The following is a 15,377-nucleotide window of genomic DNA, read 5'->3' on the forward strand; positions in this document are numbered from 1 at the left end:
AAAACTTCCACTGAAGAAAACAGAATAACAAGGAAATTTATTCTTTATTTAAAAAAATCTAATTGTTAAGCAGTAATCAGACGGACCTTCTTTAAGGGGTTTAATAGGAAAGGAGGAAAGCCTTATGCAAAAAACAAAAGAAGCTTTGAATAGAGCCCTGACTGAAAGATGGCAAAGGCTAATTATGTGTGGGTGTGATAGAAGTTAATATTCACTGTCTCTGCCAGCCGAGGGTCTACATTCACTTAAGAGTTGTTAATTTGACACCATATTTAATATTTTAATTGTTTTGAAGCAAACACTGCTCTAGGGGCCTTAGCTGCCATGAGAAATAGCATATCCTTTAACTTGACATGTTTTGCAGGAGAAAAGGAAAAAGGACAGTGCTTAAAAACACATCTTGTGTTTAAGACCTGTAAGCATTAGTAGAGCCATTAAGAATAAACCTCTTGTGTATTTGATTTAGTAGTAGTAGAATGATTTATATGTCGGCAAGGGCATAACTAATCTTGCATTGGAAATTAAGAGCAACTCCTCCTTTATAAACTGCTATGTCTTTACTAATAATGAGTATTGGAGGAGAATCGGACCCCAGCAGATGGTATAGTAGTTCTCATATGCTTCCCATATCGTTGCTTTATCTGACAGTCCCTTACTGCTTCTAATGGCTCCTAGTGGTTCATCTTTGCAGAAGCAGGAGGGCTGTCTTTCTAGAGCAGATTGTTTTGAGATGATGATTTTGGTTTCTTCTTGCTCCCATGTAAATGAGACTTACACCTGATGTAGAGTGGTGTCAGCCAAGTGTATTGTAAGCTGCTTTTCCCTAGCAACTCACTTTCATATGAATTATTACAGACTAGAGAGTTGGTGAGATGATCAAATAAGTTACTTTTTCTCTTACTAGATGGGCTAGGTATATTAAGCAGCCAACAGCACTGCGTAGGACTCCAGGTCTGGGAGGAGTGCTGTTTTTTCCAGGAAGGAAGAGTTTAATGGCAGCTCAGGTGAAGTCTCCCAGTCTCATACTTCAGTGAAACAAAGTCTCTAGTGACATGGCAGGCTGCATCCTTCCGTCTTCAGGGATGACTTTGCAGACTAGAGTCCTATCTTGTAAAATTGTGGTTTGCAGGTTTTTTTTTATTTGGAACAAAAAACCATTGTATGGAGTCAGGGAAATTTGAGAATATTTTGAGTTTTTCTTTTTTCTTTCCCATATTTCTTTTCCCCTGCAGTTATATTTTTTCATGAACTATTTCTTGAGCAACACAAGGATGAGCCACTCTAGGGCGTGGGAGTGGACATTGATATAGAAAGGCATGTTAATGCGATGTCATTAAGCTCTTCTGAGGCTGGGTTTTGTCTGCAACTTCAGGCCTGTAGAGCACAAGCACGTTTTCAAGCAAAGGGACTGGCACCAGAAGAATTACTGAGAAGCAAGGCTGAACATTACCTAAGAAGAGACTCTTTCTCACAGGGAAAAACAGGCTTGCTTTTTGAATTGCTAATTCTGCTTAATAAGACAAAATGCTTATTTAGTTCCTAATAAGCCCTCAGTTTTTCTACTGAATACTAACAGTAGGTTAAGAATTACTCTGAAAATTAATCACAGTTGTATTGGTTTAGTCTGAAAGTCAGTTTCAGAAGTGCTTTTTCAGATCATTGATTGAATAAATTAGGAAGCTTCTAGGCATTTTCTTTTTTCATGACCTATAAACTGTACTGTCCAGAAATCTAATTACAGGAAAAATTACTGCCTTGATAATTTAATTAAATGTATGTTTCTATATGTACAGCCCAACCTAAAAGCAATCTGGACCCTCTATAACCATGATAAACATGTATCCCATCACTGATAGCAGAGTACCTTTTCTACATAAAAATTTAATAGGTAGCAGAAGATGTTGGCTCCTGTTACGCTTGGGTTTTATGGAAACTGCAAGAAAATGGCTACGATTTTCTCTTCATCTTCTTGAATGATGAAAGGTGGGGCTGGTGGACACTTCTGTTGCTGCAACAAGGGGGTTGTGGCAACGAGGGTGTTGGTCTCTTCTCCCAAGTAACTAGTGATAGGACGAGAGGAAATGGCCTCAAGTTGCACCAGGGGAGGTTTAGATTGGATATTAGGAAAAATTTCTTCACTGAGCGAGTGGTCAAGCATTGGAACAGGCTGCCCGGGGAGGTAGTGGAGTCACCATCTCTGGAAGTGTTCAAAAAACGTGTGGATCTGGCTCTTCGGGACATGGTTTAGGGGTCATAGTGGTGTTGGGTTAACGGTTGGACTTGATGATCTTGAAGGTCCTTTCCAACCTTCATGATTCTGTGAACTCAGCTGAAGATGCCCTTAGGAACTGGAATCTATCCAGATTGAATTGGTGCTTGCCATTGTGGCATTTCCCTGTGGCAGCCAGTCGATTACTACACAGTATCCATTGAACTGTTGAAAAAATCACAGCAGGTTGAAATTTCTTCTAAGTCACAGGAAAGAGACAAAACCTCAAGGCGTGGTCTGAAGCCTGGAGTTTGCAGAACATATCAGCAAGCACCTAACATCAGTGACTGACTGGGAATCAGATAAGGTGTGCAACTTGTTCACTGGCCCGTCTTGTCTTGTTGAACAAGAGAGGGAGGCAGTTTGTCTTGCAATCTTATATTTCTCTTTGCCATCCCTCTCTAGAAGCTTGCAAGCTTGCTTTAGTATGTGACCCTGCAGTATCATAATAATGGTCCTGGGTGAACATGAACGTTTTTTCTGACTTCACCTCTTCTTCTCTCCTCCCACCCATCCCAGATGAAGTGCCAGGTGGACTGAGTGGGAGCAGTGTGAAAATGAATGCAGAGAAAATGTGTGACTCAGCAGTTCAGCAGGGAGCTGCCGAGTGGAAAGGCAACTATTCTCCTCGCACACTCTGGCATCAGGTTCCTGTTCCCTCAGCGATGAGAACAGGCCACTTACGGATGGAGCTGTGCAGCTCACCAGCAGTGAGAAGGGGCCGCATATTCTTTTCAGCATAATTTACTTGAAGTAGAAAGTTTTCTTCTCCAACTTTGTTAACAATGTTGCCAGTGAAAGGGGAGAAGCATGGGACTAGAAATAAGTAGACCTCAGTTCACTGCCTGGCTTGCTCACAGATCTTCTGCACGACTTTCCTCCTTCCTTTCTTGCGCACTCGCTCTCTCCCACTCGCTCTCTCCCTCCCTTTCTTTCTCTTCCTCTCTCTCTCCTCTTTCTCTCTCTTCGCTCCCCCCCTTTCCTCCTTCTCCCCCCCCCCCGCGAGTCTTTCCTTTTTGGTAATCAGTTTGGCTTAAGCAGCAGCCAGACTCTACCAGCTGAGCTTGAGAAGTGCAAGTCTCCAGTGCTCTTCCTTGCTAGTAGATGACACCCATTTCCCTCTCTGCACTGTTGTTTCAAGAACTCCACAGTGAATGTTTGCCTTTCTCAGAATTAGGCTGCTGGCTTTAAGCATACTAGCTGCCACTTACAGGCAAGCAAGTTCAAATGAAAATTGATGTTATTTGTGAGTTGTACTCTGTCACACAAGGGAGTGAAAAAAACCCCCTAACTTTATAGTTAACTTTTTAGTTAGTAAAAAAACCAATAACTAACCTTTTTCTCACTCAATATTAGGGAGGAGCCATTGCAGCATCTTTCTAAGCAGTTTTGTAATAATGGAAAAAGTTGTGGCATTTTATTGGCAGTTTCTGGGGTTTTCTTTCAGAAGGGAGGACCGATGCAGATCTTTCTCTATAGACTAAGCAGCAGCAGGTAGACACTTTATATCAGTACTTACTAAAAAGCTCAGTTTTAAAGCTTATGTACATTTTTGTCACTGAATTTTCTACACTTGCATTCCAGAGTTTGATCTTGCAGATGAACTTTTTCCCCTTTTGGCTGATAAAGATAACACGCAAAAAACACACCTCCCACCCCCCCCCAAAAAAAAAAAAAAGGGTGGTGTTCTTTTTGAATCTTCAGAGCCTGAAACAGTGTCACTTCAGAGCTCTTGAGCAGCTGAATTCTTCTTGATGGGCGTATCAACCCAGGAATCAAAGTGAATTAAATATCAATATTCACGGCTAGTTCCAATGTGATCATTTTAGCAAAAACATCCAGCTTTCCCAAATGGAATCCCTGAATGTTATAAATTTCAGTTGTTCCCCACACAGCTATGAACACCTGTAGCTTGGCCCAGCTAATTCTTACGGTCCTGGGTAGATATACTTAGTGCACACTGAAAGCATTAGAAATCGTTAAGCTGAATTTCATCTCAGAATAAGTAACACAGGAGACTGACAACCACGTTGCTGCTCTGTAGGCTTGAGTCTTGGTGAAGAGTTTTCCATTCCTCTGTAATGTGTCAGAGATTGTAGTTACAGTTGCTTGGACCTCTTACTTGGATTAGTAGTATGTCAGGCTTATTTATTCTTTAAGCTCTGTTATACAGAGGAGAATGAAGTCTGCAGTTACAGTTTGCAGTCCTACAGAGGACCACTGGATGAATCTAACTGGCTTCCAGTTAGATACCAGAGTGACTTTAGAATTGCTTTGATGCCTTCCAGTGTTTAGTGGTAAACTTAGTGGGATATGTGGATCTGTCTGCATTGTTGCTAGTGTTTGAATTAAGCTGCCTGGTATCTTCTGAAGTAGCTCTCTATGTGATTCTGCATTAGAAATGCAAGATCTACCAACCACAAGTTCTTGGCAGCTAAAACTTGGACTTTTTCCAGAATGGAATAGGAAGTGTTAAGGCGATTACATTGTTGCAAATCCCTTCTATCTCCAGTCAGGCAGTAGTAGGTAGCTGTAGGGGGCATTTGGGAATGTTTTTCTTTGTAGCTCTTAATCTGGATACTTTTAGGGACCAGATGCTCTCCTCCCAGTCAGTGTTTTATTCAGCCATTTGGAAAAGGTAAATGTATCAAACTCTTGTAAACAGAGCAGGATGGAGATCAAGTAGATTAGAAGTAGCAGTGCGGTATTGTGACTGGGAAGGTAAAAAAAAAAAAAATTAATGATGGAGGAAACGGAGAGAAAGAGATGCATTCTTAGGATAACAGCAAGTGTTGGAAATAGGATTCCCAGCTTTCAACACAGCTCATTAGATCTTGAGTGTAATTTTTAGCATAACTTGTCAGATGAGTTTTAGGAGTGCAAAGAGCATCAAGAAAAAAACCAGACTTTCCTAGGTGGTGAATTGTATCCAGCTGTAAACAGTAATGATGCAGCTTCTATCGTTATGTTTAGCTACTTAATATCTGAGATAGGCTGGTTATAAAGAAGTTTGGTAAAAGTTTCCAAGTTATGCACTAGTGACCCACCAGTTGGTTTCCTGCAGAGAGAGGAATGTAAGTACACAAGTTGTTTGCCATGCAAGAGCGGAAGGTCCCTTTCCTCTTACCCACTTACATCCATACCACTGCAGTGCAAAAGAAAGATTGACTTTTGGTCCAAAAGCTAATTATTCTGTTTCCATCCTTCTCATGCTGCAGTGGCAAGCGAAAAAGAGAATGTCTTCTCAGCCAATACCTATCTCCTAAAGCTCCATTCTTTGATTAGATGAGCTGTCTTTTTATCCTCCAGCATAAGCTACCTCAGCTTTGATGTATCTGGCCAGCATCTGGACTTGCCGGCAATCAGTGTGTCTTTATAACCTTCAGATTTAACAAGGTCTTGACCAGATACGTGAAGTACAATGCCAGACCTATGTCCTGGATACGCATAAATGGTTCATGTGAAAATAAGCAATTGATTTGCAGACCCATATCAGTAGTATACATTCACCTACTGTTCGCTAATCAATAGCAGGTCTCCCTAGCAGTTAGGTGGAAATTGGAGACAGTGATTTCAGTAGGCAGTTGCATTTTGATAGCTGAAGATGTACAGGCAGTACGTGGTTTTAGGACTGTGGTGTGAAGTGTTGGTAATTTTGATGGATGTGAAGTATTGCTGGCATGTTCATACTTTGCAATGCTTCCACACTGTGATCGCTTCCTATAGAGTAAGTTTGTGCCATCTACAGCCATCATGAAGATATAGGAGGTTCAGAGGGATATGGATCTCCACGCATGTAAAACAAATATGGGACAATGCAGCTGAGCTGCTGTGATGTGACTACTGCAGCTTGAGAGTTGGCAGAACAGGTGAGGCCTGTTTTCCCCTCCTATCTTGTGTGTCTGGCAGGTAGTTCCACAGAGCTCAGGGATTCCACCATGAATGAAGCAGCTGCCACCCTTAACAAAATTTGAATTTCCCAGTGAAAAGACAGTACCACCTAGTCCCTCAGAAGCATAATTCCTACAGGCACAGTGTGATGGATGTAAGTAAAAGTTTAATAACTGTATAAGCACCCTTATTTTCATTGTTGGGGTACATTTTATTTCTGTTATAAAAATCCTTTTGGTAAGAAACAAGTCTTTTTTAACCTCAAAAATACATTGTTAAATTAAGTCTGCCATCAGAGCTGTGTCAATTCCTTGAGCATTAGCACCCATGCACAAGAGAGGACACAAGATCCTTTTAAAGTGCTGACTATTAGGAAATACAACCAGGATACGTAGTCCTGGGGGGTTGTTCTTTGTTTTGTTTTTCTCTGAAGGCTCTAAGTATGAATCAATTGAGTTACAGAGCCGCTGATGCCTTGCCCACAGCAACATTTCACTGGATCATGGCATGTTTGTTACTGCAAGGCATTGTTGACTTACTATGGTCCCTTTCAGTGTTTCAGTTAAGTCTAGTACTCTAAGCACATGTTTTCTGAGAGTGTATATAGGTATTGTTTCATTCTAATGCCACATATGAAGTCAGAAAAAGAAAGATGGAGGCACAGGGGTTTTTTAAATGGTCATTGTCTGAGTTATGGAAGCCAGCTGTTACCTTGTGAGTGGACAAAGATGTTTCCTGGTATAGAGTATTCCATGGCAAAATGTTGTGCCATTCATTTTTGGCAGCTTATACTAGTGTCTATGTTTCAGGAAAGAATACAGGATGAATGGGTCACTGGCTTGATCCAGAAAGTTCCTTTCCTTAAACAGCAAGGATATGGTTAAATTTATGGTGCTTTATATGCTGTTTCGAAATTTCAAGTTGCTTTAAAAAGACATGCGGCTGCTACAGATGTGGAGACCTTTTAATTCTTCTGCCAAAGGTTTTTTTCTAGCAAGCAGAGTCCTGCATCAAAGCAGAAGTACTTATGGAACTTGAATACCAATCTCCATGGTGCAGGAATTCAGGAGGATACCATATGGATGTTAGATTTCACTGTCAGTCAGATCACTAAGAGAGGGGAGGTTTAATTCACTCCTACTGGATCCTTGTCAGGTGTCTCAAGATTTCACATTGACCTTGACACAGGAAAACTACTGGATATTATCTTTTGTGATTTGGAGTAGCAAATTTTTGAGTGGGCTTTAATTAATCCAAGGCACTTTCTATGTATACCCAAGACATGAATCTTAATGTATACATTTATACATATGAATTCAGACAGTTCTCCATTATTTTAGTTCTTGCCCCCATTGTCTTTTACTGTATTAGTGAAGATACCTGTTGACAACAGTATCACTTCAGCAGAGCTGGAATCCTGGGCTCTTAGGTCTGTAGACCAGATCTCTACTTTATGCAGTGAAAATAATTGAAGGTAGTAGTAGTCTATTGTCCTTCATGTAGGACAGTCATAAGAATGAGAATGTGACTCCTACAGTTTTACAGCTGTTGCTAGACAACACCGGAATACTGGGAATTGGGCTTCTGGGCTGTGGAGAGGCATAAATCCCCATGGTTACAGACACAGAGCGGTCCCCTAACTTTGATGTCTTTGTTCCAGAAGACATGTGGTTAAGTGGCCTTCACATTGTCATATCAGAGTCAGGCTTCTGTTTCAAACCAAGACAGAAGTGATCTTGTAAAATCTCAGGCAGTTGCATGAATGAAACAAAGAAGTTCTGTTTGTGTTGCATAAGGCAGGTGAATGAGCTTTTGGTCAGTTAAAAAAAAAAAAATCTTCTGAAATATGAAATATTATGACTTATAAAAAATAGTTGAAAGCTGAGCTTGAAATCTGCATTCCCTGTCTCCTTGTTCTGCATGTCTTCCCAAAGATGTTTCAGTTCTGTGTGTATTTTATCTTGAGCTTTGGGGAGGAATATCCAAGAAAGGAAGTCACTAGGATTTGGAAAAACAATAAATAAGTTCATTAGCCGCTTTTAGGGAAAGAAGTGCATTATTTAATGCAGATAAAGGAAGAGTAGAACTTAAAACATGCTAAGTGAAAATGGAAGGCTAGAGACTTTAGGAGCAAGCCATAATAAACAATATGTAAATAGATATTTTTGAAGGTTTACTTCTCAGCCACAGGTACATGTCTTTTTGCATGGATGGCAAAAATAATTTCTGACATCAAGATTCTGTCCCTGCTAAATTTTAAATTCCTATTCCAAAACACAGACCATACACATCCCACAAAAGTAGCAGGAAAAAAATTGGCAGTCATTAACAAGGGTTCTCCCCTCAATCCAGTGAGACATGAAGTAGTTAGGAAGCTTGAAAATTTTCAACTTTAAATTTTCAACATTAAATTTTAGCACATTAGAGAAAATGAAAACAAACATCATCATTGAAAGTATTTAGGCAGCCTTAGCTGTGGCTGCTGTATTGTCCTCCTTGAGAACTTGAGTCCAGCTTTATGTAGCATGGTATCAGAAGTCAGGTGTTAAGCATACGGTCCGTGTCTCTGGACATCAAAGACTGCATCTGAGCTTTCTATTTCTTGGGGGATTGTCATGGGCTGTAGATTACCAGGTGGAGCCTGAAGGACAGGGAGGTAGAGCTCCCATGATCTCTTGAGCTGTATTCCAGAAACTGTCTGCTTTTCTTTGAAAAGTGGTATTTTCAAGTGGTTGTCTTCTCGCATTAAAGACATATAGATGAAAGTGAAGGAGGTTTTACCACTGGGAGAAATACAGGCTAGGATTCTTGACACTTCTGATTTTACCTCTTTAGTTCCATATTTTTCCATGGTTTGACTTGTATGGAATATGAAATTTTGATAGGGTTTATGCAAATTAATGTACTGAGTCTTTCCTGGCAATTAGTCAGTTAATTTCAGCATATTCCCATGGTATGATGTAGAATCATAGACTCACTTAAGTTGGAAAAGACCTTTAAGATCATTGAGTCCAACTGTTAACCTAGTACTACCAAATCCACCACTAAAGCCTGTCTCTAAGTACCATGTCTACACATCTTTTAAATACCACCAGGGATGGTGACTCCACCATTTCCTTGGGGCAGCCTGTTCCAGTGCCTGATAACGCTTTCAGTGAAGGAATTTTTCCTAATATCCAATCTAAACCTCCCCTGGCACAACTTGAGGCCATTTCCTCTTGTCCTGTCGTTTGTTGCTTGGGAGAGGAGACCAACACCCACTACGGCCTCCTTTCAGGTAGTTGTAGGGAGTGGTAAGGTCTCCCCTCAGCCCCCTTTTCTCCAGGCTAACCAACCTCAGTTCCCTCAGCTGCTCTTCACAAGACGTGCTCTAGACCCTTCACGAGCTTCATTGCCCTTCTTCGGACACACTCCAGCACCTCAGTGTCTTTCTTGTAGTGAGGGGCCCAAAACTGAACATAATATTCCAAGTGTGGCCTCACCAGTGCAAAGTACAGGGATGATCACTTCCCTAGTCCTGTTGGCCTCACTGTTTCTGATACAAGCCAGGATGCCATTGGCCTTGGCCACCTGGGCACCCTGCTGGTTCATATTCGGCTGGCTGTTGACCAACACCCACAGGTCCTTTTCTGCTGGGCAGCTTTGTAGCCACTCTTCCCCAAGCCTGTGGTGTTACATGGGGTTGTTGTGACCCAAGTGCAGGACCTGGCATTTAGCCTTGTTGAACATCATGCAGTTGGCCTCAGCCCATTGATCCAGCCTGTCCAGATCCCTCTGCAGAGCCTTCTCACCCTCCATCAGATCAACACTCCTGCCCAACTTCGTGTCATCTGCAAAGTTACTGAGGGTGCACTTGATTCCCTCGTCCAGATCATTGATAAAGATATTAAACAGAACTGGCCCCAAAACTGAGCCCTGGGGAACACCACTGGTGACTGGCCGCCAACTAGTTTTAACTCTGTTCACCACAGCTCTTTGGGCCTGGCCATCCAGCCAGTTTTTTACCCAGTGAAGAGTATACCTGTCCAAGCTATGAGCAGCCACTTTCTCCAGGAGAATGCTGTGGGAAACAGTGTCAAAGGCTTTACTAAAGTCTGGGTAGACAACATCCACAGCCTCTGCCTCATTCATTGAGTGGGTTGCCTTATCATAGAAGGAGATCAGGTTGGTCAGGTAGGACCTGCCTTTCATAAATCCATGCTGACTGGGCCTGATCACCTGATTGTCCTGTATGTGCCGCGTGATGGCAGTCAAGATGATCTGCTGCATAACCTTCCCCAGCACCGAGGTCAGACTGACAGGCCTGTAGTTACCTGGATCCTCCTTCTGGCCCTTCTTGTAGCATCACAGTTGCTAACTTGCAGTCAATTGGGACCTCCCCAGTTAGCCAGGACTGCTGATGAATGATGGAAAGTGGCTTGGTGAGCACTTCTGCCAGCTCCCTCAGTACCCTTGGGTGGATCCCATCCAGCACCATAGACTTGTGTGTGTCTAAGTGGTGTAGCAGGTCGCTGACAGTTTCCCCTTGGATTATGGGGTCTTCATTCTGCTCCCTGTCCCTGTCTTTGAGCTCAGGGGGCTGGGTACTCAGAGAACAACTGGTCTTTCTATTAAAGACTGAGGCAAAGAAGGCATTAAGTACCTCAGCCTTTTCTTCATCCTTTGTCACTGTTTCCCCTCCATCCAATAAGGGATGGAGGTTCTTAGCCCTCCTTTTGTTGCTAATGTACTTGCAGAAACATTTTTATTGTCTTTTACAGCAGTAGCCAGATTAAGTTCTAATTGGGCTTTGGCCCTTCTGATTTTCTCTCTGCATAACCTCACGACAGTGTTGTCCTTGTAGTCCTCCTGAGTTGCCTGCCCCTTCTTCCAAAGGTCGTAAACACTCCTTTTTTCTGATTTCCAGCCAAATCTCACTGTTCAGCCAGGCCAGTCTTCTTCCCTGCCAACTTGTCTTTTGGCACACAGGGACATCATGCTCCTGTGCCTTTACGATTTCCTTCTTGAAGAATGTTCAGCCTTCCTGGACTCCTGTGCCCTTCAGGACTGTCTCCCAAGGGACTCTGCCAACCAGTCTTCCTAAACTGGCCAAAGTCTACCCTCTGGAAGTCCAAGGTAGCAGTTCTGCTGAACCTCCCTCCTTATTCCTCCAAGAATCAAAAACTCTGTCATTCTGTGATCGCTATGCCCAAGATGGTCTCCAACCATCACATCACCCACAAGTCCTCCTCTATTTGCAAACAACAGGTCCAGTGGGGTGCCCTCCCTAGCTGGCTTACTCACCAGTTGTGTCAAGAAGTGATTTTCCACATACTCCAGGAACATCCTAAACTCTTTCCTCTCTGCCGTATTGTATTTCCAGCAAATATCTGGTAAGTTTAAGTCCCACACAAGAATAAGAACTAGTGACTGTGAGACTTCTCCCAGCTGCTTAAAGAATATTTCATCTATCTCTTCATCCTGGTTGGGTGGTCTATAACAGGCTCCCACCATATCTGCCATGTTGGCCTTCCCATGATTCTTGCCCATAAACACTCAACCCTGTTGTCACCATCATTAAGCTCTAGACAGTCAAAACACTCTCTAATGTACAGGGCTACCCCACCGCCTCTGCTTCCCTGCCTATTCCTTCTGAAGTGTTTATAGCCATCCATTGCAGCACTCCAGTTGTGCAAGTCATCCCACCATGTTTCCATGATGGCAGCTATATCATAGTTTTCCTGCTGCACAATGGCTGTATGTCTATCTAGAAGCACTTTCTCTATGCTTCCTGAGAAGTAGCTACATATAACCAGTTATACCCAGCATATCCTGCTGAGGCCATTACCTATCATATACTGAGTAGAGATATTTTGAAAATGAGAAACCAGTAACCTGAGCTGCTGGGGAAGTATCTGGTAGTACCTTGCAGGTGCTCCTTGTGTCTCTGGGTCTCCCCAGTCATTAAACAATGATGACGCTTTTGTTGCTGGGCAGCTGTGGGAGCGGAGAACCTTGCAGAGGAAGCCATCAGCATTTCCCAAACACCTTGTTCTCCTGTGCAGAGATGGATGTCCTAAAGGTCTGTTTCAGTGAGGGGAGGAAGAACAATCACAGAGTAGGAATAAACATTGCACGTTCCTGTCTACTCTCACATTTTTGTGTTTTAGAAATCATAATGGGATATTTTCATGAATCCTTACTGTACCAAAAGCCAGGCCCTCAGCTGATCCTATGTTTCATTTGCCTAATTAGAGCTGTGGCTAGTTTATGGATGCTTATCTGACTTAGAGCCACTAAGGGCATTGAGGTGCTCGAGTATGTCCAAAGAAAGGCAATGAAGATGGTGAGGGGTCTGGAGCACAAGTCTTATGAGGAGCGACTGAGGGAACTGGGGTTGTTCAGTCCGGAGAAGAGGAGGCTGAGGGGAGACCTTATCGCTCTCTACAACTACCTGAAAGGGGGTTGTGGCAACGTGGGTGTTGGTCTCTTCTCCCAAGTAACTAGTGATAGGACGAGAGGAAATGGCCTCAAGTTGCACTGGGGAGGTTTAGATTTCTTTACCGAGAGAGTGGTCAAGCGTTGGAACAGGCTGCCTACGGAGGTGGTGGAGTCACTATCTCTGGAAGTGTTCAAAAAATGTGTGGATGTGGCACTTTGGGACATGGTTTAGGGGACATGGTGATGTTGGGTTAACGGTTGGACTTGATGATCTTGAAGGTCCCTTCCAACCTTAATGATTCTGTGATACTGTGATATTATTGTGAGACAGAAATGTGTGAGGAGGGGAACATTTTGTAGAAACCTGACCTCAACAAACCATGGAAGGCCCAACAATGGGGCCTTTCCCTGGGGCACAGGTGGCTGGCTTAGGTTTAAGGTTACAGTGTTGTACGTATGGCAGCCTTGGGCCTTTCCTCATGTAGGAAGATGTGAATCAGTAGTGCTTACATCAAATGGGTCTGATCTTTCACTTTTTTTAGCTTGTAAATTAATTTATATCTGCACAGACTGTGTTCAAAATACTGTTACTGAGGGACTAGCCACTCCAGTGCATATTTCCACTCAATGGAATAGCATTACAACATTATTAAATAACTCTTGAGTATGAATTTATCCAAGAAGTAGGTTATTGGAATAAAGTCTATTTTGTTAGTGCCTTAGGACACTCAGGCAAAACCCAGAGCCCTTGAGCACTATTCAGACACATAACATGAAATAGTCTCTATCTCAGAAAGTTATAATCAAATTGGATAAAGCAGACAAATAAGGGGAAATGGAGAAATTGAGGCAGGGAGGGACAAAATAGGTTCTCTGCCACCATGTAGCCAGGAATTGTGGAGCTAGGAAATAGCACAGATGGTTCCTTTTAAAAAGTAAAAACGAAAAGGTGCAGCAATGTAAATGAGAATTTATTAACAACAAAGCACAGAATCTGCACCTCCGGAAAGAAACGGAAAATAATTTATCCGCCCACACTCACTTTTTTCAGACGAAGGCAGGTGAATACAGCTGCACTAACAGAGTGTGACGCTCACAATCCTGAGCTGCGCTTACTGATGCAGAACTGAGAGGTAACCATCGTCTCTAGGAAAACAATAGTCCTTGCAGCCTCTGCAGTGGCTGCGGGGTTACATACTATTCATTCCCTGCACATGTCATTTTCATGTGAAGGTCTTTCCAGTCCAGCAGTTATGGAGTCAATGGATGAAGCACAACAAGGACAGCAGAACAGGAAGGAGCAGTCCCTGAAAAACACCCAGAAAACAGCACTGCTTGGTTGGGCTGCCCGGTGGAATGGATTAATGCCTGGAGACAACATGTATCTATTTGTCCTCTCACAGATACTGGTAAGGCAGCTTGTCATCACTTTGAAATGCTGGGACCCTTTTAAGCTTTGTTGGCTTGGGAGTTTTCCTCCTCATTTGTTGTAGATGTAGCAATGGACACAGCTGCAGTTCTTTCATTTCTGCAGCCACCTCTCACAGCCTTGCTTTGCAAACAGCCCCTGCCTTTTGATGTCCCAGACTGCCATCCCATTCCCTGCCCCTCTGCAAATGCCTCCTTTGCCAAATGACCCGTCTCCCAACAAATCCATCTTCTGTAGCTCATATGTATGGGGGTAAGTAACAGTCTTTTTAAAAAGTAGATTGAGATGTGTCTCCTCCTTTAAAGTTGCAGTGTGCCCTTCATGGTTGGGGATGGGGGTATACCTCTCTGTGAGAGTGTTAAACATAGCATTCTTGCATTTTTAGGTTCATGTGGTGTGTGTGCAGCAACCTTAAGTGGTTCAAATGAAATGTTTCAACATGTATATGTTTGTGTGTGTATCTGTTTATAGGGATGCCTATGTGAACATGGCTATTTGTGAGAGCTTTGCATAGTATGAGATAGGCCTTAATAATCTTTTAGTAACAGATCTAAAGTAGATCTAAAAGTAATAATTCTGAAAGTTCAGAAGTCAGAGGAATCTGTTGCTCTTTCAGTGTACAGGCTACATGGGCAGTCCTTTTGCTAGTGTAAATCAGAGTAAGCTTGCTTAACTCAGTGATACACATCTAGTTAATGGTAGCTGAGCATTTAGCCTTCAGTCTCTTTATTCTTAAGCTACAGCCTAGAAAATACCTGACTTCTTAAAGCAAAAATGGTGATCAACATGAAATCAATGAGAGCTAAATTAGTTAATTATGCAGTCTTGAAATTAAAATGAATGTTTGTATAATGAGAGATGCTCATTATGTGTTTTCTGACTGATTGCACAGCTTCTCTGCGTGATGCTGTGGTACAGCACTTATGGGACCATCCCAGCAGCTCAGAATGCCTTTGACCTGCTGTCTTACTTGCTTACCCCATTTAAACAGTTTTTGTCAGATCAAGGGGAGGTAAGTCCCTGTTACTCCTCTCTGATTATATAGTTGGTGTCAGTAGCCTTGGGTGGTGCTTCTAATATCTCTTCTGATTAAAAGTATAATATACATGTACTTCATATAATATAGTGACAGCTGCATTGTGTGTGTCCTGAAATGGTGAAAAGAATTTTCTGAAAGCAAATCCGTATTTTATCTTCAAGATATAGGGCTGAATTTTTAGCTGTGATGTCAGATCAGCACAGCAGATTTTTCATAATGTGCAAATGATTTCAAATTAAACAAAGCAATAAGAAATTAGTCAACTAAGGTTTAGTCCACAGTAAAGGGAGAGCTGGCACTTAATTTATCAGGATGGATAGAAGCTTAAA

General features: G+C 42.4%; 1 protein-coding gene across 1 annotated transcript in view; it reads left to right on the top strand.

The window, feature by feature from the left end:
• The window catches only part of PTPN5 (protein tyrosine phosphatase non-receptor type 5), a 65,117-nt gene that overhangs the window by 13,136 nt on the left and 36,604 nt on the right, over positions 1-15,377 (top strand). Inside the window, exons 2-3 of the mRNA XM_082000732.1 lie at positions 13,814-13,989; positions 14,902-15,021. Of these exons, the coding sequence (XP_081856858.1) occupies positions 13,814-13,989; positions 14,902-15,021 (296 nt within the window). The remainder of the gene's footprint in view (positions 1-13,813; positions 13,990-14,901; positions 15,022-15,377) is intronic.

Source organism: Phaethon aethereus (assembly GCF_964289735.1).
Source record: "Phaethon aethereus genome assembly, chromosome: 5".
In the NCBI taxonomy this organism is placed as follows: domain Eukaryota; kingdom Metazoa; phylum Chordata; class Aves; order Phaethontiformes; family Phaethontidae; genus Phaethon; species Phaethon aethereus.